The sequence below is a fragment of the Stenella coeruleoalba genome (assembly GCF_951394435.1).
Source record: "Stenella coeruleoalba genome assembly, chromosome: 19".
Taxonomy (NCBI): Eukaryota; Metazoa; Chordata; class Mammalia; order Artiodactyla; family Delphinidae; genus Stenella; species Stenella coeruleoalba.
The window spans coordinates 6,223,181-6,245,023 of record NC_137165.1 but is presented as its reverse complement, the minus strand read 5'-3'; the positions used below and the strand labels follow the sequence as shown (position 1 = coordinate 6,245,023).

Below are 21,843 nucleotides of genomic sequence, written 5' to 3'. Positions count from 1 at the left end.
CTCCTATTGAAACATCTGGCTTGGTATTTTGCTTGTGGCAAGATTTTTACCTGTAATTTCTCTAATGTTTATAGGAATATTAAGGTTTTCTATTCCTTAGTAAGTCATATTTTTCTAGGGATATATCCATTTCATGTAAATCTTCAAATTATTGTCATGAAATTTATATTATGCTCTTACCTGTTTAATCTCTACAGAATCTATCGATGTGTTCCTTTTTAGATTTCTATTCATTTCTATTGTGCTTTCTGGCTTCTTTACTTAATTAATCTACCAAGAGATTTACAAAGAACAATCTTATGAACCCATTGATCCTCTTTATTATAATTTGATTTCTATTTTGATAATTTATTCTTTTATGTTTATTATTTCCTTCTATTTTCTTTGGGTTTATTTTCTGTCCTTTGGCTAAGTTAAGATGTGTGCTTCGCTATTCACCTTGAGCCCTCTGTCTTTTTTAATGTAACACTTAAAGTTATAAGTTCCCTTCTAAGTACAATTTTACCTACATCTCACAAGTCTTAGTAATAATCAAACTCTAAATATTTTTAACATTCATTATGATGTACTTATATATTTTTTTAATCTTAAAACGTGGATTCTTCTAGTTGCATTTCTGTCATTAATTTCTAACAATTGTATTGTGGTCAGAGAATGTAACATATGTAATAAAAAGCTTCTGAAATTTGTTGAATTTGGTCAGTTTTTATAAATGTTCTGTGCATATTTGAAAAAAAATGTGTACTCTATAAATGTTGGGTATAATGTTCTGTGCATGCCTATTTAATCAAACTTGTTTTCTTCAAATCCACTATAACCTCGCTGCCTTTTTTTTTGTCTGCTTAATTTATCAATTACTGAGATAACTGTGTTAAAAATCTACCACTTTGATGGTAGAGTGTCAATTTCTCCTTGTAATTCTGTCACTTTTTGTTTCATATTTTTTAAGGTTATGCTATGTGAGCATACAGTGTTTGACTTTTTATATATTCCTGGAAAATTGAATCTTTTAGCCACACGTTAAAAATCTTTTATCACTAGCTATATTTCTTGTGTTAAAGTGTGTTTTGTTGTATATTAGTATAACAAAACCAATTTCCTTTGTATGACATTCGCCTGGTGTCTCTTATTTTATCCTCTGGCTTTCAATATTTCTGCGCCTTTATATTAGAAGAGATCTTTATAATTGATATAGAACTGAATGTTTTATCTACCTTAATATCTTTCTTTTAACTGGAGCATTTTGTTCATTAATGTCTGTTGTGCTATATTTGAATTCATTTGTACCATTTTATTGTGTCTTCTCTATTTGTTCTTCTTTTCTTTGTTTTCTTTCTTGCCTGCTTTGGGTTGCATTTTTTAAAATATTTTCTTTTATTTTTCCTTTTTCTTATTCCATTTTTTTCCCTTCTGCTAATTTGGATGTTGTGCTATCTAAGTCTTCTTTTCTAATATTTAACCATAACTATTTTAAAAAACATTCTTAAAAGGAGTAAACTAATCAGTACTGTTACTCTTTTCACAACCAATACAAGGACTTTAGTTTGATCTCAACCGTTCATACATCAAATTATATTCTATAATTCCAAGTAATTTCAGTTGTTCTCTGCTATTTATCTAAACTCCACAAATCATACTTTATTTTTATACACTCACTGTTTATTTAAATTCATCTACATATTTACCAATATCTTTGCTCATCCATCTTCCTACATTACAGACATGCTATCTGAATTGTAGTCATTAGAAGATCCGTTAATAAGGTTCTTTTGGTAAAACTCTCATTCTTTTTCTCTCCAAGTGCATGTATTTTGCCCTTGTTCTTGAAAAAATTGATATGTGGAAGAGAGAATTCTAGGATAACATATTTTCTGTAAGCCTATTGAAAATGTTATTACATTGTGTCCTGGCTTCATTTTTTTTTTTTTTTTTGCGGTATGCGGGCCTCTCACTGCTGTGGCCTCTCCCGTTGCAGAGCACAGGCTTCGGACGCGCAGGCTCAGCAGCCGTGGCTCACGGGCCCAGCCGCACCGCGGCATGTGGGATCCTCCCAGACCGGGGCACGAACCCACGTCCCCTGCATCGGCAGGCGGACTCTCAACCACTGCGCCGCCAGGGAAGCCCCCTCCTGCCTTCATTTTTGGTGTTGCATCGTTAACCATCAACTTAGGGTTTTTTTAATTAATAGAAATCCGTCCTTTCACTGCAGCTAATTTTAAGATTTTTTTTCACTTTTGGTAATCTGCAGTTTCATACTGAAGTACTTACGTGAGGGTTTCTTTATATTAATTTCACCTTGAATTTGTTGGGCTTCCTTGATCTTATATTTGGTGTCTTTCATTAATTCAAGAAAATTCTCAGCCAAGATATCCTCAGAGATTGCTTCCTGCCCATTCTCTCTATTACCTCCTTCTGGACCTCTTATTACACTTGTTACACTTACACACTTTTAAATATCACCCATATATTTGAATAATTTTCAGTTTTCAGTTGTTTGTCTTTCTTTACTGCAGTTGAATAATTTCTCCACTTTTATCAAACAGCAGCCTAATTCTCTCTTTTAGTGTTGTCTAAATCTCTTGTTTAATCCATTCATTGAGCTTTAAATTTTAATTATACTTTCTATTTTTAGATCTTCTATTTGGTTATTTTACAGTTTTGCTTACTCATTTTTATACCCTCCCGTTCTTTGCTCAAATTCCTTCTTTTTTATTTATTCATTCTTCAAGTTTTAGAATACATTTACTAGAGGATAATCTTAAGATAACTTTTGATTTGTCAGCCTAAAAATGGTTTGTTTCTTCTTGCCGTAGATCAAAGTTAACATAAAGGCCTATGGAAAATTATTAGCTTCTTTCTACTGGAATTGCCCACTAACATAGCACAGTATGATCATTTTTGCATTGTTAGAACACATATTAAAAGTCTCTTTTCGGGCTTCCCTGGTGGCGCAGTGGTTGAGAGTCCGCCTGCCGATGCAGGGGACACGGGTTCATGCCCCGGTCAGGGAAGATCCCACATGCCGCGGAGCGGCTGAGCCCGTGAGCCATGGCCACTGAGCCTGCGCGTCCGGAGCCTGTGCTCCGCAACGGGAGAGGCCACAAGAGTGAGAGGCCCGTGTACCGCAAAAAAAAAAAAAAAAAGTTTCTTTTCACAAAATGCCATCACAGGCCATAATTTTCATATTATCCGCTTCAATAAGTTTTGTCACCTCTTGAATCCATCATTCGATACAAAGGTCCACACACTATCACAGATTCTGGGCATATTTGGAAAGCCGCTGAAATCACCTCCATTCCTGATTATGAGACAATGCTGAATTTATGCTTGAACATAAAGGCAGTTGGGGCCAGGATAAGGCATGGTGACCTGTTGAGAATGTAAGAGTTTATCTACGCTTCTGAGGGGTGATTCCTAAAGAAAGCATTTCTGTACAAACTGATATATCATACTTAAAAGGATGAAGTTGTTTTTCTTAGTAAATCTTGAATAGATGTCTGGGAACCTGCAGGGAAAGCGTTTGCTCCTGGTATGTGGGTCAGAAATAGTAAAGCAGAGCACCTAAACAAGAGCTCTTTTGTCTTTTGACATATTAAATATTGCTATTTTATATGCTGCACCTGAATTCCAGTATCTAAAACATTCACAGGTTTAATTCAGCTGTTTCTGCTGGCTCCCACTCATGGTGACTTCTTTCCTTATGTGTTTTGTGACTTTTGATTATAAAATCATGTTCCTTGGAGAGTAATCCTTTGAGGATTGGATTCTTGTTGCATTCCTCCAGAAAGGATTTTCATTTGTTTCTGCCGGTCATCAAGGGACTCTTCCAACCCCAGACCACTTGTACCTCAACTTACAGTAGTCCATCTAGTGTCATGGTTAATTCAGGCGAGTTTCCATGCTGTCCCATACCATGCAGCCTGTTTATTTCTTGTTCACCCTTAACGGCGTTGCAACTTCACACGCAACTTCCTATCAGCTTCCTCACCTTGAGTGGGCCCTAGGCTTAATCACCTGTTCCCCAGTTCTCATAAAGAATCAAAGTAGAAGCTCAAGATCTCCGGGGTTCAATAGAAACTATCCTGTGAAAGCCAGCTTTGAACCTTGCTTACCTCCCAGGGTTCTTGCTTTCACTACATTTTCAGCTTCTGGAGATGCCTTAATTTCATGCCACCTTAGTGATGCATTTTTAAATGATTTTGAAATATGTGCTTAAACATTTCTGTTGTCTTAGCAGAAGGGTCATTCATATTATCGTGTACACCATACAGCTAGAAACAGAAATCCACACTCTCCAACTTATCCTCCAGTCAGGCCTTTATTAGACTGCTCAACTGAAACCAGTCTTGCCAAGAGCACCGATGATTTTCATGTGGCCGCATCCAATGGTGATGATCAGTCATTGTCTTACTTGTACCTCTCTGCAGTATTTGGTACAGCTGATCACTCCCTCCTTCCCAAACGGTTTCTTCAGGAGACCTCACTTTCTTGATTTCCTCCTTCGAGGTCTCCTTGACTGGGCTTATCTCCTCCAGGACTCAAAATATTAGAACTCCTGAAACCTCGATCCTGGAATTTCATTCCTAGCCACAGCCATATTCCAGGTGATATTTAATCTAATACTTTGAATAATCTGTGTGCTGATAACTACCAAATTTATATTTTTAGCCCCGTCTCTTAAGAACTCTAGACTTAAGTTCAACTGCCTAATAAGTATCTCCGTTAGATGTTTGGGAGGCATGTCAAACCTAACACATTTATTTCTTTATTTTGACCGGGCCAGGTGGCTTTCAGGATCTTAGTTCCCTGACCAGGGATCGAACCCGGGCCCCGGCAGTGAACATGCCAAGTCCTAACCACTGGACCACCAGGTGGTCCAGTAGCCTAATGGCATTAGACATTAGGCATTTCAGTAGCCTAATGGCAGTAGACCTTAGGTTTAGGGAATTCCCTAAACCTAACACGTGTAAAACTTATCTCCTTCCCTCTTCTCCCTCCAAAAAACCCCCAGTCTTCCCCAATTCTTCCCCATCTCTTTAAATGGCATCATCATTCACCCCATTGCCAGGAGTCCTTATTGATTTCTTTATTCCCTCACACCCCTCCCCCAACCCATTAGTGGGTTTTATTAGCTCTGCATGCAAAACTGCCTTGAATCTGACCACTCCTCATGTCCACCATCCGGGTCAAAACCAGTATCTTCTGTCACCCAGACAACCACAATAGTCCCTAAATGCCCCCCTGGCTTCTGTTCTGTCTCCCCACCCATGTCACCATCACCATCATCATCACCACCTCCAGCTGAAATCTGTTCTCCTCCATCTATAGTTCTTTTTGAAAACCAGTCAAATTATGCCCTTCTCCTACTCAGAATTCTCACACTTAGAATAGAATAAAATCTGAGCTGCTTATCACAGCCAATAAGGCCTCCCAGTGTCTGGCCCTTTCTCTGACGTCTTCTCCCTCGCTGCTCCCTTCTGTTCTCCTTATGCTTCTGCTACCCTGACTTTCCCCTTTTCCTCAAGAGAATCAAACTGAATCCAGCTTCAGTGCCTTTACTCATGCTGCCCCCTCTCCCTGGAAAGCTCTTTTCCTGTTTCTTTCTTGGCTCACTCCTTCATATTGTTTACATTTCTGCTCAAACATCACCTCCATAGAAAGGCCTTTACTGACCACTCCATATAAAATAGTTCTGACCTTAGTCTCTATGCCCTTATTTCATGGCACTCATCACCATGTGAAACTGTACCATTTATCTCATTGATCTGTGTCACATTTATTTTTCCCACTAGAATGTAAGTTTCATAAGAACAGAGACTTTATCTTATTTATTATACTATTCTCAGAACCTGGAAGCAGGCTAGGGCTCATAATAATTGCCCAATAAACATTTTTGAATTCAAGAATGAATCTCATTTAACTCTCACAATAACCAGTGAGAAAGAAATGATTTTTCCAATCTTGTAGATGAGGAAACTGAGGCTCAGAGATGTTAAGTGACTTGGTCATGGTTACACATCTAGTAAGTGTCAAAATTAAACCCAAGTGTGTATGACCTTTGAGGCCATAGTATTTATTTTCAGTTTTTTAAAAAATAATTTGAGATTCACAACATAATTTGTAATATATTTACTTTGAAATAATTTCACTTTGAAATAATTTCAGACTTACACAAAAAGTTGTAAAAATAGTACAAAGAATTCTCTTTTACCTTTACTCACCTTTCCCAAATGATAACATCTTAGATAACCAACCGTGGTACAGTTATCAACACAAGGAAGTTAGTATTGATGTGGAAGTAGTAACTTACTTAGTACAGACTTATTCACATTTCTCCAGTTGTCCCAGTAATGCACCCTCCATCATGGAGGGCTAAGTCTTTGTCCTTTGCGACCTTGACACTTCTGAAGAGGGTCGTATCTTACCATCAGGATATGGAGAGTTTTCCATGATAATACCATCAGGATATGCAGAGTTTTCCATAATAATACCAGGAGGATGGAGAGTTTTCCATAATAATAGCTATTAATGTTGGGGAACTAAATAAATCTTCCTTTCAAGGAGTGAAAGGAGAATGGCTTCTCACATTCTGTTTGTTTTGCTCAGCTTGGCCAACCTTGAAGCATTTATAAAAAACAGTGAGAATGGCTTGCTCAAGAAAGTCGGAAAAGGAGATTTCCAAGGATTGGTTGAAATTATGGGACACCTTATGGCTCTTAAAGAACGACAGAGCAGCACTGATGAGATGTTTGAGCCTTTAAAGCAGACTATTGAATTGCTGAAGACCTATGGACAAGAATTGCCGGAAACACTGTTCAGGCAGCTGGAGGTCAGTGCAAAGTTTATGTTTTCTTAATAAAAGAAATAGAGGGAACGTTTGGGGATTTCAGAGTGGGATGAGGTGGATTGAAGTAAATGAAAAACAGGGCTTGGTGATTACTCAAGGTCCATGCTTTGGAGCTAAATGTGTCGCACATGTGTAATGTGTACCACTTTCTTGAAACTCAGTAAATACGAAACACTGTAACGCTGGACATATATGGGAGAACTGATGTGGATGATGTGTTTGGGTTCCTTTTCCAGGATTATGGATGAGCTGAATTTTTCATTCGGAGAAAAAAAAGCAGGTCTGAGGAATGTTATGATGGTCTAAGAGATGTGGGGCATAAAAGGAAATAACTAGGCACTCTTAGAAAATGTAGAAAAGGGCCAGGGTTACTGGGTTAGAAGTTGAGGGCAAGAAGGATAGTGTTGAATCAGAAGTAGGTGATCGTCGGGAGAGTGGGCATCCAGGGAGCCATGTCAAGGAAGGGTCGAACGATGCCACGGCATCAGAGCCTGGCATCGGGGCAGAGATGAAGACATCCAGGTGCGTCCAGCCTCAGGACTGTGGGGGAGGGTCTGACCACACTGAGGTCTCCTTTGCAGGAGCTGCCTGAGAAATGGAACAACATTAAAAAGATGGCTGTTACCGTGAGGCAGCAGGTGGCCCCCCTGCAGGCAAATGAAGCGACCCTCCTCCGCCAGAGGTGCGCGGCCTTCGAGGCAGAGCAGCAGCAGTTCTGGGAGCGATTCCGCAGAGAAGCCCCCTTCAGGTATGCACCCAAGTTGCCACCACTGCTTCCTGGCCTTTAAGCACGGCAGCATCTTAAGTCACGGTGATCTCTCTGTGGAGTTCGCGTATTATTTTAACAAGTGAAGACTAGTTACTAGTCTTCCCTCCCATTTACGTCCACTGGTTAGAACCTGGTGCTCATGTTCACAGAGTACCACTGCGGCCCGTGTGGGATGAACAAAGACTGTACAAATACTTTAAAAAATTCTAGAAGCTTCTTTGTCTCCAGGTCTATAAAGGGATTGTGTGTGGTAAGATTACTAGGTTTTTACTAAACTGTTAGTATTCTAAATTCTCCCAGACTCCTGTTCTTCTGGTTTAAAATAGTGGCTGATGGAATTTTAAAATAATTTTGGAAGGCATTTCAGTAGCCTAATGGCAGGATTTGAAGCGATGGATTTACTTCAAGGTGTACTTCCTCTGCTTAGTAGTTAGTTCTCAGACTCCTCCCTACTTGTGGTCAGGGGTCTTTACACGAACAAAACAACTGTGGGATGGGCAACACCCATCCACACGTGCCCCCGTGCACACACACACAAGTCCTTTTCTCAGGGGCTCACTGCCTTGGTGGAGAAATCTACAGGGTCTGCTCCTCAGCGTCGGGGGCTCCAGCCAGGGGTACCAGCCGGCTCTGTGTCTGCTGACATGCCAGCTGAAGTGGACACTCTCCCCTCAGGCCAGCTCCGGTGTTTGCTTCTGTTTCCCTAGCGGGCTTCCTGCTGGGTCTCTTCTGTAGTTTTGGAGGTCTCTAGACTGAAAAATGCCCTATGTAAGGAGCAAGGAAGCTTTTTATTTTCAAGGGTTACTTACACACAGAAATCTGACATTGAGAGATACACACTAAAGCAACAAACAAAATGGAAAAAGAAAATCACAGCTTTATCGGGAGGAAAGACAACATAATGATTAAGTACATGGACTCTGGATTTAACAAGACCGGTGTCTAATCTCAGGTTCACTACTCACTGCCTAAGTCGGGGCAGTCACTTAATATCTCTTTGCTTCAGTTGCCTCATCTGTAAAGCGGGGTTAATAATAGTATCCACCTCATAAGGTTGTTGATAGGATTAAATAACGAATCTTTGCAAGTTTTAGGCATAGGACCTGGCACTAGGATAACCAACCATCCTGGTTTACCTGGGACAGTTTTGGGGTTTTTTTTCTTTTCTTTTTTCTTTTTTTTATTAAAGCATAGTTGATTTACAGTGCTGTGCTAATTGGGATGGTTGTGGTTTTAACACTGAAAGTCATACATCCAGGGAAGCCCCTCTATTTCAGGCAAGCTGAGACTTAGTCACCTCACCTGGCACACAGTAAGGGCTTACCTATTCTATTATTCATTCATCAAACATTTATTAAGCAGCTACTGTCTCCCAAGCATTATACTTGGGGCTAGAGAGAACGAGATGAGTATGTCAAGAGGCAGGGGAGGACAGATGTGTAAACTGTGCTTACGATAAATGTACAACATGGAGCTCTAAAGCATTAAAATCACCTGGGGTCCAGTCTGTCCCACAGACCAACTAAATCAGACTCTCTGGGGATGAGACCGGGCATCAGTAGTTTGTAATGCTCCCCAGGTGACTCCAATGTGCAGCCAAGGTAGAGACTGCCTCCCTAAGGGAAGTAACTGGTTCCCTTTTAAGCAATCATTCCAGGGCATATAACTCCAAATGAGTCTGTGTCCCTTTAGAATAAGTGCCTTAGGAGCTATGCCCTTGTTCCAGAGAAGCATCTATTGCTCAAAACATTTGTGGAACTTCTTTTGGGACTATTCCTTCAGAGTCTGAAGCACATTCTTTTGATTCTTCTTTGGGCATACAGCTGAATTTCTGAAATTCGACACTGATCACACAGGGCCAAAGCTGGTGAGGCAGGCGGGCAATTAAGCTGGGTATTTCTGCTCAGTGCTAACAATATCCACACCTAAGGCAACAGCCACAAAGGTAATGACACTGATACTTTACATCATCTGTCTCTTTTTAAAAAAAGTTCTAAAAAGGAATTCAAAGCTGTCTGGTGAAATATCTTCCCAAACAGACTCCCGAGACTGCCTGAATGGAACAGCCCTTGTTTGCTGGTGTGTTTCTGTATGTCTACTGGAAATCTGGCATCCCTCCTTCCTAGTTACATCACGTGTGTATATTGATCAGCTCTTGTTGTTTTTTAATTTGATAGCTGCATTGGCTTTTCTTTCTTAGCACTTTTATTGATATCTATCTGCTGGCTGTAAGGATATTGCTACCCTTAACTTGCAAATTCACATCTGTTAATTTAACATGCAGATGAATCTTTGCAAGAGACTTTGAAAAGAACTGCTCACAGCAGTGTGGAAAGCCAAACATAACTGCAATTTTGATGTTTTTCTCTTCTTGTCAAGAAAACTATCAAGACTAGAGCAGAATCGTGGATTTAGGGCTGAAGGGAATCTTCATGGGTGTCAACGCATGAGTTTGTTTCTTAGTTTCGTGTGCATGAATGTGTGTGTTTAAAATGTTTAGACACCGTATGCGGCAAATGAGTTGAATTCTGGTTCCTCCACTTTCAGATCAATTTCTAAAATGCATCTCTGTGAAGGCAAGTTTCTGTTCCCGATTAGATGATAGGTGAAGCTCACGCTGATCTTGTCTTTGGGAGGAAAAGGAAAGTGTGTCTCATCTGGCCCTTGCAGTCTGACAGGTGCAGGATGAATCAGGTCATTGGGGGAGGTTCTTTCTTCATGTTCAAGTTGAGTTTTTCTTCTTCCTTCTGTTCTTAACTTAAAGCTGTATCAGCACATTCCTAGCTGAGCTCTCTCACTTCTCAGTAATCGGCTAAACCATCATAGCCAGATTCAAGCCCTTCTCACACCTCTCGAAATTGGAGACTCATTCTCCCCTTTGAGTGACAGGGATGCACCAAGCTTCTAGCGGCTCTCTTGTTCAGTTCCTGCGCTTGAGCACAGGCTTCCTGGCTTCAAGGAATGAATGCCATGTTATCCAGTCTCCTTACCCACATCAAGATCAGGATAATCCAGGGGTTTCTGGGTCAAAGCATTTGATCCCTAAAGCTCCAGTTCAATGGAGACCATCAGTGTTTCCAGCTGGCCAGCCACCAGATTCTGTGAACGGTGGGGAGAACCTTCCTAAAGACCTCCTCCCATTGAGTGCTGTCCTGCATGACAACCAGCAAAGCAAGGCTTTCCAAATAGCCCAGTGCAGCAAACGTGAGGAAAGAAGGGCCTTCATCTTGCTTGTGCAGGGTCTCTTCTCCCTTCAAAAGTTGGAGAAAAGAGTAGTATTAGTCATGAAATCTCTCAGGGACATATCAGTATCCTCAGACATGTCATTAGTTCAACTTGACCCTGTTCTTGCAGTTAATCTGACTCACTCACATGACTCAGGCTTCCGTAGAGCAAAAGCGGTTGTGTTCTCAACAGTGGAGTCAGCAAAAAATGATTTAAGTGCTAGGATCTTCAGATAATACAGATTCCCTGACCTCAAGGACTTAACAGCCTCAGGGTCAATTTCAAAAATGAGTAACCAGACATGTCCATGGGGGCCAACTTTAACACCCACTGGGGAGGCAGTTCACAGCCCTTGCAGAAGCTGTGCTTCAGCCAATGGGCAAATGAGACTTAGCCATTTGGAAAAAAGAGGGGTGGACAGCAAAGGTATTCCAGGCAAAGGAAGCAGAACATAGAGACACACAGGGGGATGAAAACATAACAACCAGCTGGAGGACTGCATGTATGTGTGGCTGGGATGCAGGATGTGGGAGATGAGGATGGAGAGGTCCAGGTGACCAGGCCTTGACCATGAATGAGCACTGAGGAGTACAAGCATGAGAACAACACACATCATGGAAACACCAGTCTTGTGGCTGCAGAGAGCAGAGTGGAGCGAGATGGACTCAAGGTGGGGCCTCCATGGGGTGGTGAGTGATTGCAACAGCTGGGTGCGAAGCAGGAGGACTGAACTGAAGCCATGGCCGTGAGCATGGAGGAGGAGGATGGACGTGAGGGAGACTTAGGAGGGAGAATCAGAAGTATTGAGTGAATACGGGAGATGAGCAGGGAGAGAGCCTGGTGTAATTCTCCATCTTCCATCTGGACCAGTAAGCTGGAAGGGGTGTGTTCCGCTGCTCCTGAGATGGGGCCACAGGATGGGAAGAGCCGAAAGGTCACCAGGTCAGAGGGAGCGTGCTGAGTTTTATGGTACCTGTGGGGTATCAAGCACAGGTGTGTCACTGTTCCTTGTATGTGCAGGTACAGAACTGAGGTTGACATTTACCAGCCGCTCACTTCCCAAGAATTCATTTAAGTCACTTAGTCCTGTCTTTCTCTTTGTGCCTATGTCTAGGGCAGGCCTGAATCTGTACCTTTTCCAAGATCATACAGATGAGCACTGTATTTCCATTTCTCTTAATTATAGTTTTATTCATCCAGATTTTCCAGGCATTTCTCTTTTAGATTAAAATACTTTTGCATTATTATTTGAATTTCAAAGACTAACTACACCCTTTTCCCGCCTATTACTTTCTTGTTCTCACACTGTATTGTTCCGCCAGGCTTTGGAGAACTGCTTCAAGTTTATTAGGCGCATTAATCAGGTCTGTGAATATCCTGACAGTTTGCACTAGAGCTTTGAAATGGGAAGAGGGTTACCTGCTCCCCTGTCTAGAGGTTCCTTTCACTACTTAGGTCAAATTAACTTTTATGTGTGCTCAGCTACAGGAAATGAAAACCCACAGATTTAAACCATAAACAAAAATTATGCCACGGGGCAGATGAAGTTTGGAATAGGTTTGACAAATGATCACCTCCTACAAATATTTGAGGAACCAATATTGATTCAAGGATGTTCATGTGCGCTGAGGAAAGAAGAGTTAGGAAGATCATTCATTGTCTTCTGTGTCCACAGACCCCCAACACTCTGATAGCACCTATCCTATTGAATATGCCTGAATTTTATTCCATTAATAAATTAAACAGAATGTGGGCTTTTAGAATTTGTCTGATTTATACTGACACCAAGTAGCTAAATTCACTTTCCAAGTTCACTCTAATGAAGTTAAAAAGTAGAACCAACGCACTACACACTCCAACAATTAGTCTTTGGAGAGAATGTGCAGAAGGAACCTTCATGCTTGGTAATCTTTCCTGCTGACCCACTTGCCACGAAGATGTTACATTTCTTTCCTTCTAGTTCTTTCTCTACTGCTCTCATAGAAGAGAAAGCTACTTGCCTATGTAGACAGAGGGCCCTCTTCAACTCTGAGAACTCCAACCCATTCTGAAACACTTGGGGACTGGACAACAGTGAAGACACACATTCAGTCTCATTCTCTTAAGATGAAAATACACAACCAGGGCACATGAGCCGAAACTATTTAGATGGAACAAGCGGGAATCAAACATAGCAAGCGTCAAAGTTAATCTGACACTAATTTAATGGTATGCGTAACTGTTACTGTGTTGCATGCTAATTAGGCTTAAGTGGCAAGCAGTTCAGGTAGATGACTCTAATTCGGATTACTTTCCATCCGTCAAGTCAAATATTTCCAGAGACAGCTGAGAGGAGAGACAGTTCAAGAAAAGGAGTTTGTATGTCATCTTCTTCCTTTTTCCCTCCCCTCTGTACCCCACCAACCAACACACGCACACACACACACACACACACACACACACACACACACGGGATCAGAGGAAATGGCCAATTCTCTAATCACTCCTTTCCTCTCAACTTTCCCTTTATGTTGGACCCCGTGATACCCTATTCTGATTTTAGAGAAAGATGGTATTCACACTTAAGTCACGGTATCCCTGCTATCTAGCCTTCCATGCACACAGAAACAAGAAGATCTGAGACTGGTGATGGGAAGAAAGGATAAAGGGAGGCTGGGGGAGGAAAATGAACATTGTTCTGGGTGCTCCTGACCCATGTGGGTCCCTCTGCACGTGCAGCTCTTATGTTGGAGGAGAGGCTCTGCCAGGAACGCAGGTTGGAGGGGCCGCAGGGTAAAGGAGGCTCACGGCCATGAGGACCAGGAGGAACGGTGGGGGCAGTGAGCACCCACTGGGGAGAAGAGGGGGAGGAAACGTGGCCTCGAGCTGTAAAGCGCGATGGAGTGCTTATACGCGTGCGGCGCAGAACCAGAGGCTGCCGCGGGATGCGGGAGGAGATCAGGGGCGGCTTGAAGGAGGTACTTCAGAGATGTGGAGCCTGACAGGAGCCCTGCAGCGCGGGAAAGCCAAGCAGTGCAGGCCTGCGGTGAGGGCTTTGTGCGCACACTGCAAAGTCCCTATCAGTGGTTCTCACATCTGGAGACACTGTTTCCTGAAGGTGATGCAGGCTGTTAGCATGAGCCTCACCACAGAGAAGGACGCCGACCTGGCACATCGGAATCACCTGGGGAGTTTGAAAAATGCTGTTGCCTGGGTCCCGCCCCCAAAGATTCTGATTGAATGAGACCAGGGAGTAGCCTGATCATGGAGATCATTTAAAGCTTCCAGGAGGCTCTAACATGCAGCCAAGACTGAGAGCCACTGCCCTAGAGGGAGCAATGCCAGAGTAGGTCAGGATTGGTCTCTGTCACTTACAGACCACCCACCACAAGTAGCTCCTGGCGGGAGCTTTGCCTGTACAGCCTCTGCAGTAACAGGACAATGCTCTTTTGTGTCAAGTGAGCTGGACGCCAGCAACTGGAAGCAGAGTCTGAAGGGGGCTTTAACAAAGGAGTATTTCGCACTGCACCTGGGTGGGGGAGGTGGGCAGTATTTTTATTACCCTCTCAGATGTGAAGAACAGATCCAGACATGGTGTTCCTCTTGAATCGCTAACTGGTTATGTTCGTCCCACTCCAACCTACCCCGATGTCTTTTCTTCCCAGGCTTTGGTGAAAGTACCTGCCCTTTGCTAAAATACTAAGGATTTAAGGATTCGAGCTGTCATTACTCTGGTGATTCTAGGAGATGGCGCTTGTGTGCTCTACTTATAAAGGGAAAACATTGTGTTTTGTAGGTTTGATAGCACTGACCCTCATCAGATGCTGGATGCAAGGCACATGGAGATCCAGCAGATGGAATCCACCATGGCCTCCATTTCTGAGTCTGCTAGCTTGTTAGAGGTCACCATCCCTGACTATAAGCAACTGAGGCAGTGCAGGAAGGAGGCGTGCCAGCTGAAGGAGCTCTGGGACACAATTGGGATGGTGACCTCCAGTATCCATGCCTGGGAGACCACCACGTGGATGGATATCAACGTGGAGGCCATGGACTTGGAGTGCAGATGGTTTGCCAGGCACATCCGGAACCTCGACAAGGAGGTCAGGGCCTGGGATGCCTTCACAGGCCTGGAAAGCACCATTTTGAACACCCTGACCTCCCTGAGGGCTGTGGCCAAACTGCAGAACCCGGCCATGCGGGCGCGGCACTGGAGGCAGCTGATGCAGGCCACGGGCGTGACCTTCACCATGGATGAGGGTACCACCCTGGCACACCTCCTACAGCTTCAGCTCCACCACTTTGAGGACGAGGTCCGGGGCATTGTAGACAGAGCTGTGAAAGAGATGGGCATGGAGAAGGTCTTGAAGGAGCTGCAGACCACCTGGGTCCGCATGGAATTCCAGTTCGAGCCCCACCCTCAGACCTACGTGCCTCTGCTGCGGTCCGACGAGGACCTCATCGAGGTTCTGGAGGATAACCAAGTCCAGCTTCAGAACCTGATGATGTCCAGGTACATAACCTTCTTCCTGGAGGAAGTATCGGGCTGGCAGAAGAAGCTGTCCACTGCTGACACCGTCATCTCCCTCTGGTTTGATGTGCAGCGCACATGGTCTCATCTAGAAAGTATATTCACCGGATCTGAAGATATCCGGGCTCAGCTGCCCCAGGTACCTGCTGTGGAAATCCTCCTCCCTCTGTTGCCATCCCTGGGTCAAGGGACGATCCCCCAGTTCCTGTATCCTCTAGACCTTTCCTTCTCTGCCTCCCTGCCTTCCTCCCTGCCTTGGTTTATTGGGTACCTCCAATAAACATTGACCTTCCAAGCCACCAAAAGTCAGACAGAGGGAAAGAGAGAAAGTGAAATGTATGCCCGCGAGTTTGTTCCTAATGTGTAGGAAAAAGAAAGGAGAACCTGGTTTTAAAAACAAAACCAAAAAAAGTGTACAGGAGAAAGGAGGTCAAAAATATGAGCTGCTCTTGGGGTGCTCCACACATAATTACAATGCGGGTATTGATTGGAAGTGAGCGTCGTTTCCAGGCAAACTCAAGTTCCTTCTCTGCAGCGAGCTGTTCTGTAAAACTCGGGCCTGTGCCAGCAGGCTAAATACCAGTCTTCAGCTAAATACTAAATGAGGAATTTCTCTAAATATGCATTCTTCTCATTACTACCTTTCCTGTAGTTGCTTGCCCCTTGTAATTTGTCCTAATTAATGTGCATTAATGTACTTCCCCCCGCCAGTGGACTCTAATTCATTTAAAAAGAGATTTTCCGGACTTCTTCTGTGTCCCTCAGCACAGCAGCACAGCGAGTTCTCTGCTTACAAATTAGTTTGATTCCAAAATGTCATATGTTGTCCAGACCTTGTTTCAGAGTTAAAGCATTCCATCAAAACATGATATTTTTCCAGCTCATCCCACAAATGCATATTAGTGTAATAATGCAGATTAAAGATTGTACATTTGCAATGAAAAATAACAGAAAATAATCCTGCTATAGCTATTGTCATAAAGCAAAATTGAATAAGCCAGATTTTATTAATCTCCAACGCTAATGATTGAAGAAGGGCAGGTTTAATGAGAAGGGGGTGTAGGTGGAGACTTTTGTACACATTTTAAAGGAGACATTTGAGAACTTTCAGTCCAACATAATAAAGAATTCATATCATTAACTTCTCAGGTTTGTGTGTAAAACATATAAATACATTTATTTTCTTTGTATTAACAATATGGTAACAAAGACAGCTCTGAAATGTAATAAATCAGTCATCATCTTACACCCTACCTAGTAAATATTTTCACTCATTATGAATATTTCCCAACTTTTTTTCACATATATACATGTTTTTACACAACTGCTCTCAGTGTAATTACAATTTTCTATTCGGCTCTTTTCATTTGAACATTTATGTCAGATATTTCCGATACTTCTATAACCTTGATACTTTTTCATTTTTAATTGGCATAAGATATCTCACTGAGGAATCGTAATTTACTTCACCTCACCCTCTTGTTTTTAAATCTTCTTGGGAGAGAGGCCCAGATCACAGAGGTCCCAGCAGACTGGAGCCAGTGGCCCGGGTTTGAGTTGCAGGACCTTAGGGAAGTTACTTAAGCTCTCAGTGTCTTGGTTTTCTCATCTGTAAATTGGGTCTAATACTAGTCCCTACTTCAAGAAGTTAAAGTAGCGCACACAGCACATACCATTATGATTGTTGTTATATAATAATAGCCACACAAGCTCTCATCAGGTGCCAGGTGTTGGCCTAAAGGGCTTTGCACTTATTATTGTCTCAGTCATTTCAACAACACTGTGAGGGTGTGTGTGTTTGGGGGAATGATAATATCTAACTAACTTTGACATCATAGTAGCACATTTGCTGTGGAAACACTTACTTCGGTTATATAAACTTTTGCTTGGACCCAGAAAGAACATCGGATCCACCATCTCCCTGACAGGAATTATGTATTTTATGCCAACAGTTCTCAAAGTGTGGTCTGGTGACCCCTGGGGGTGGTCCCTGAGACCTTTCCAGGGGATCCTCAAGGTCAAAATTATCTTTATATTAATACTGATGGTATTTGCCTTTTTAACTCGTTCTTCCATGAGCGTACAGTGGAGATTTCCAGAGGCTACATGATGTGATATCACAACAGACTGAATGCAGAAGCAGAGAAGAGAATCTGGCCATCTTCTAAGTTAGACATTAAAGATATTTGCCAAAAAAAAAAAAAAAACATGAAATGATGCCACTTTTTCTCTAAGTTATATTGTTTTGGAGAATATAATTACTTTGGATAAAAATATGTTATTATGTTAACATAATGGGCTTATTATTGTTATTTTTAAATGAATTGATAAATATTTTTTAGAATTTCTCAACTTTAGCTTCTAATATAGAATATACATTGATAGATATAATATTACCTACATAAACAAAAGCTCTTTCCACTCCTCAGTAATTTTTACAAACATAAAGGGACTTCAAGACCAAAATGTTTGCAGACCACTGTTTCAAACTAAAGGCATTTCCTCCTTTGAGACTATAATCTCTGTATTAGACAACTAGGAGCAGTTTTCAAAAGCAGACTTAGTACATGAAGGTAGCTTCTTAAAGTTGAGGGGGTGGTAGTTAATTTTTTTCCACATTTTTATTTGCAGGATTCTAAAAGATTTGAAGGCATCGATACTGACTTTAAAGAGTTAGCTTATGATGTTCACAAAACTCCAAACGTAGTGGAAGCCACCAACAAATCAGGTCTTTATGAAAAGTTGGAAGATATTCAGAGCAGGTGATGGTCGGTTTGCAGCCCCTTTTGTAATGTGTTTCCTTTCCCCACTCTGTCTCTGAGATCCTTACCTTATTTAACTGCCCGAGTGAGAGAGTATGTCTGGTTGTGTACCTTGATTTGCCTGTGTGGTCGGGTAATATGGGGTATTATTACAGGTGTTTATTGTGATGTTTGCAAATACCCATACACGTTCCATGCATACATGATTTCTGCGTGTAATCCATAGGTCGCGCTTGTTTTCATTTAGGTAACATCTATGTGCCTATGGATCTAGGCAAACCTAATTAGGAAATTCTTTGTGCCCACAGACTGTACCTGTGTGAGAAGGCCCTGGCGGAGTACCTGGACACCAAAAGGCTTGCCTTCCCTAGGTTTTACTTTCTCTCCTCTTCGGACCTGTTAGACATCCTTTCCAACAGCACAGCCCCACAACAGGTAAGCTGGGGAAGTGCCTGTAGAAACATTCAGAAGGACCAGGATGCTCCACCAGGAGAGTTTCAGGTTCCCCGTTACGCCCCCTAAGGCGGTGTATGTATTTCAGACCTGTGTTGCCAGCCTCATCATACCTAACCTCAGAGCTTTCTTCATTTCCACCATTACTGCTTCTCAGGATGCCCATCCCCCCAGCCCATCAGTGGCTTTTTGTTTTTTTTAACAGCTTTATTGGAGTATAATTGCTTTACATTGTTGTGTTAGTTGCTGCTCTATAACCGAGTGAATCAGCTATACATATACAAATATCCCCATATCCCCTCCCTCTTGCATCTCCCTCCCACCCTCCCTATCCCACCCCTCTCAGTGGTCACAAATGCCGAGCTGATCTCCCTGTGCTATGTGGCTGCTTCCCACTAGCTGTCTATTTTACATTTGGTAGTGTATATATGCCTATGCCACTCTCTCACTTCATCCCAGCTTACCATTCCCCCTCCCTGTGTACTCAAGTCCATTCTCTACGTCTGCGTCTTTATTCCTGTTTTGCCCCTAGGTTCTTTAGAACCTTTTTTTTTTTTTTTAGATTCCACATTTATGCGTTAATATACGATATTTGTTTTTCTCTTTCTGACTTACTTCACTCTGTATGACAGACTCTGGGTTCATCCACCTCACTACAAATAACTCAGTTTCATTAATTTTAATGACTGAGTAGTATTCCATTGTATATATGTGCCACATCTTCTTTACCATTCATCTGCTGATGGACACTTAGGTTGCTTCCATGTCCTGCCTATTGTAAATAGAGCTGCAATGAACATTGTGGTACATGACTCTTTTTGAATTATGGTTTTCTCAGCGTATACGCCCAGTAGTGGGATTGCTGGGTCATATAGTAGTTCTATTTTTAGTTTTTTAAGGAACCTCCATACTGTTCTCCATAGTGGCTGTATCAATTTACATTCCCACCAACAGTGCAAGAGGGTTCCCTTTTCTCTACACCCTCTCCAGCATTTATTGTTCATAGATTTTTTGATGATGACCATTCTGACCAGTGTGAGGTGATACCTCATTGTAATTTTGATTTGCAATTCTCTAATGATTAGTGATGTTGAGCATCCTTTCATGTGTTTGTTGGCAATCTGTATATCTTTTTTGGAGAAATGTCTACTTAAGGTCTTCTGCCCATTTTTGGATTGGGTTGTTTTTTTTGGTATTGAGCTGCATGAGCTGCTTATATATTTTGGAGATTAATCCTTTGTCAGTTGCTTCATTGGCAAATAGTTTCTCCCATTCTGAAGGTTGTCTTTTCGTCTTGTTTATGGTTTACATAGCTGTGCAAAAGCTTTTAAGTTTCATTAGGTCCCATTTGTTTATTTTGTTTTTATTTCCCTTTCTCTAGGAGGTGGGTCAAAAAGGATCTTGCTGTGATTTATGTCACAGAGTGTTCTGCCTATGTTTTCCTCTAAGAGTTTTACAGTGTCTGGCCTTACATTTAGGTCTTTAATCCATTTTGAGTTTATTTTTCTGTATGGTGTTAGGGAGTGTTCTAATTTCATTCTTTTACATGTAGCTGTCCAGTTTTCCCAGCACCACTTATTGAAGAGGCTGTCTGTTCTCCATTGTATATCCTTGCCTCCTTTATCAAAGATAAGGTGACCATAGGTGCGTAGGTTTATCTCTGGGCTTGCTATACTGTGCCATTGACCTATATTTCTGTTTTTGTGCCACTACCATACTGTCTTGATTACTGTAACTTTGTAGTATAGTCTGAAGTCAGAGAGCCTGATTCCTCCAGCTCCATTTTTCTTTCTCAAGATTGCTTTGGGTATTCAGGGTCTTTTGTGTTTCCATACAGATTGTGAAATTTTTTGTTCTAGTTCTGTGAAAAATGCCATTGGTAATTTGATAGGGATTACATTGAATCTGTGGATTGCTTTGGATAGTATAGTCATTTTCACAATGTTGATTCTTCCAATCCAAAAACATGGTCTATTTCTCCAACTGTTTGTTTCATTTTAATTTCTTTCATCAGTCTCTTATAGTTTTCTGCATACAGGTTTTTTGTCTCCTTAGGTAGGTTTATTCCTAGGTATTTTATTCTTTTTGTTGCAATGGTAAATGAGAGTGTTTTCTTAATTTCTGTTCCAGATATTTAATCATTAGTGTATAGGAGTGCAAGAGATTTCTGTGCATTAATTTTGTATCCTGCTACTTTACCAAATTCATTGATTAGCTCTAGTAGTTTTCTGGTAGCATCTTTAGGATTCTCTATGTATAATGTCATCTGCAAACAGTGACAATTTTACTTCTTCTTTTCTGATTTGGATTCCTTTTCTTTCTTTTTCTTCTCTGATTGCTGTGGCTAAAACTTCCAAAACTATGTTGAATAATAGTGGTGAGAGTGGACAGCCTTGTCTTGTTCCTGATCTTAGAGGAAATGGTTTCAGTTTTTCACCATTGAGAATGATGTTGGCTGTGGATTTTGTCATATATGGCCTTTATTTTGTTGAGGTAGGTTCCCTCTATGCCTACTTTCTGGAGTATTTTTATCATAAATGGGTGTTGAATTTTGTCAAAAGCTTCTTCTGCATCTATTGAGATGATGATTTGGATTTTATCCTTCAATTTGTTAATATGGGTATTACATTGATTGATTTGCATTTATTGAAGAATCCTTGCCTTCCTGGAATAAACCCCACTTGATCATGGTGTATGATCCTTTAATGTGCTGCTGGATTCTCTTTGCTAGTATTTTGTTGAGGATTTTTGCATCTATGTTCATCAGTGATATTGGCCTGTAGTTTTCTTTTTTTGCAACATCTGTGTCTGGTTTTGGTATCAGGGTGATGATGGCCTCGTAGAATGGGTTTGGGAGTGTTCCTCCCTCTGCTATATTTTGGAAGAGTTTGAGAAGGATAGATGTTAGCTGTTCTCTAAATGTTTGATAGAATTCTCCTGTGAAGCCATCTGGTCTTGGGCTTTTGTTTGTTGGAAGATTTTTAATCCCAGTTTCAATTTCAGTGCTTGTGATTGGTCTGTTTATATTTTCTATGTCTTCCTGGTTCAGTCTCCGAAGGTTGTGCTTTTCTAAGAATTTGTCCATTTCTTCCAGGTTGTCCATTTTATTGGTATATAGTTGCTTGTAGTAATCTCTCATGATCCTTTGTATTTCTGCAGAGTCAGTTGTTACTTCTCCTTTTTCATTTCTAATTCTGTTGATTTGAGTCTTCTCGCTTTTCTTCTTGATGAGTCTGGCTAATGGTTTATCAATTCTTTTTATCTTCTCAAAGAACCAGCT

General features: G+C 41.6%; 1 protein-coding gene across 1 annotated transcript in view; it reads left to right on the top strand.

Moving 5' to 3' along the window:
- DNAH9 (dynein axonemal heavy chain 9) overlaps positions 1-21,843 on the top strand; it is a 300,193-nt gene that overhangs the window by 63,267 nt on the left and 215,083 nt on the right. Inside the window, exons 18-22 of the mRNA XM_079903920.1 lie at positions 6,607-6,829; positions 7,429-7,595; positions 14,617-15,487; positions 17,980-18,110; positions 18,419-18,545. Coding sequence (XP_079760046.1) covers positions 6,607-6,829; positions 7,429-7,595; positions 14,617-15,487; positions 17,980-18,110; positions 18,419-18,545 — 1,519 coding nt within the window. The remainder of the gene's footprint in view (positions 1-6,606; positions 6,830-7,428; positions 7,596-14,616; positions 15,488-17,979; positions 18,111-18,418; positions 18,546-21,843) is intronic.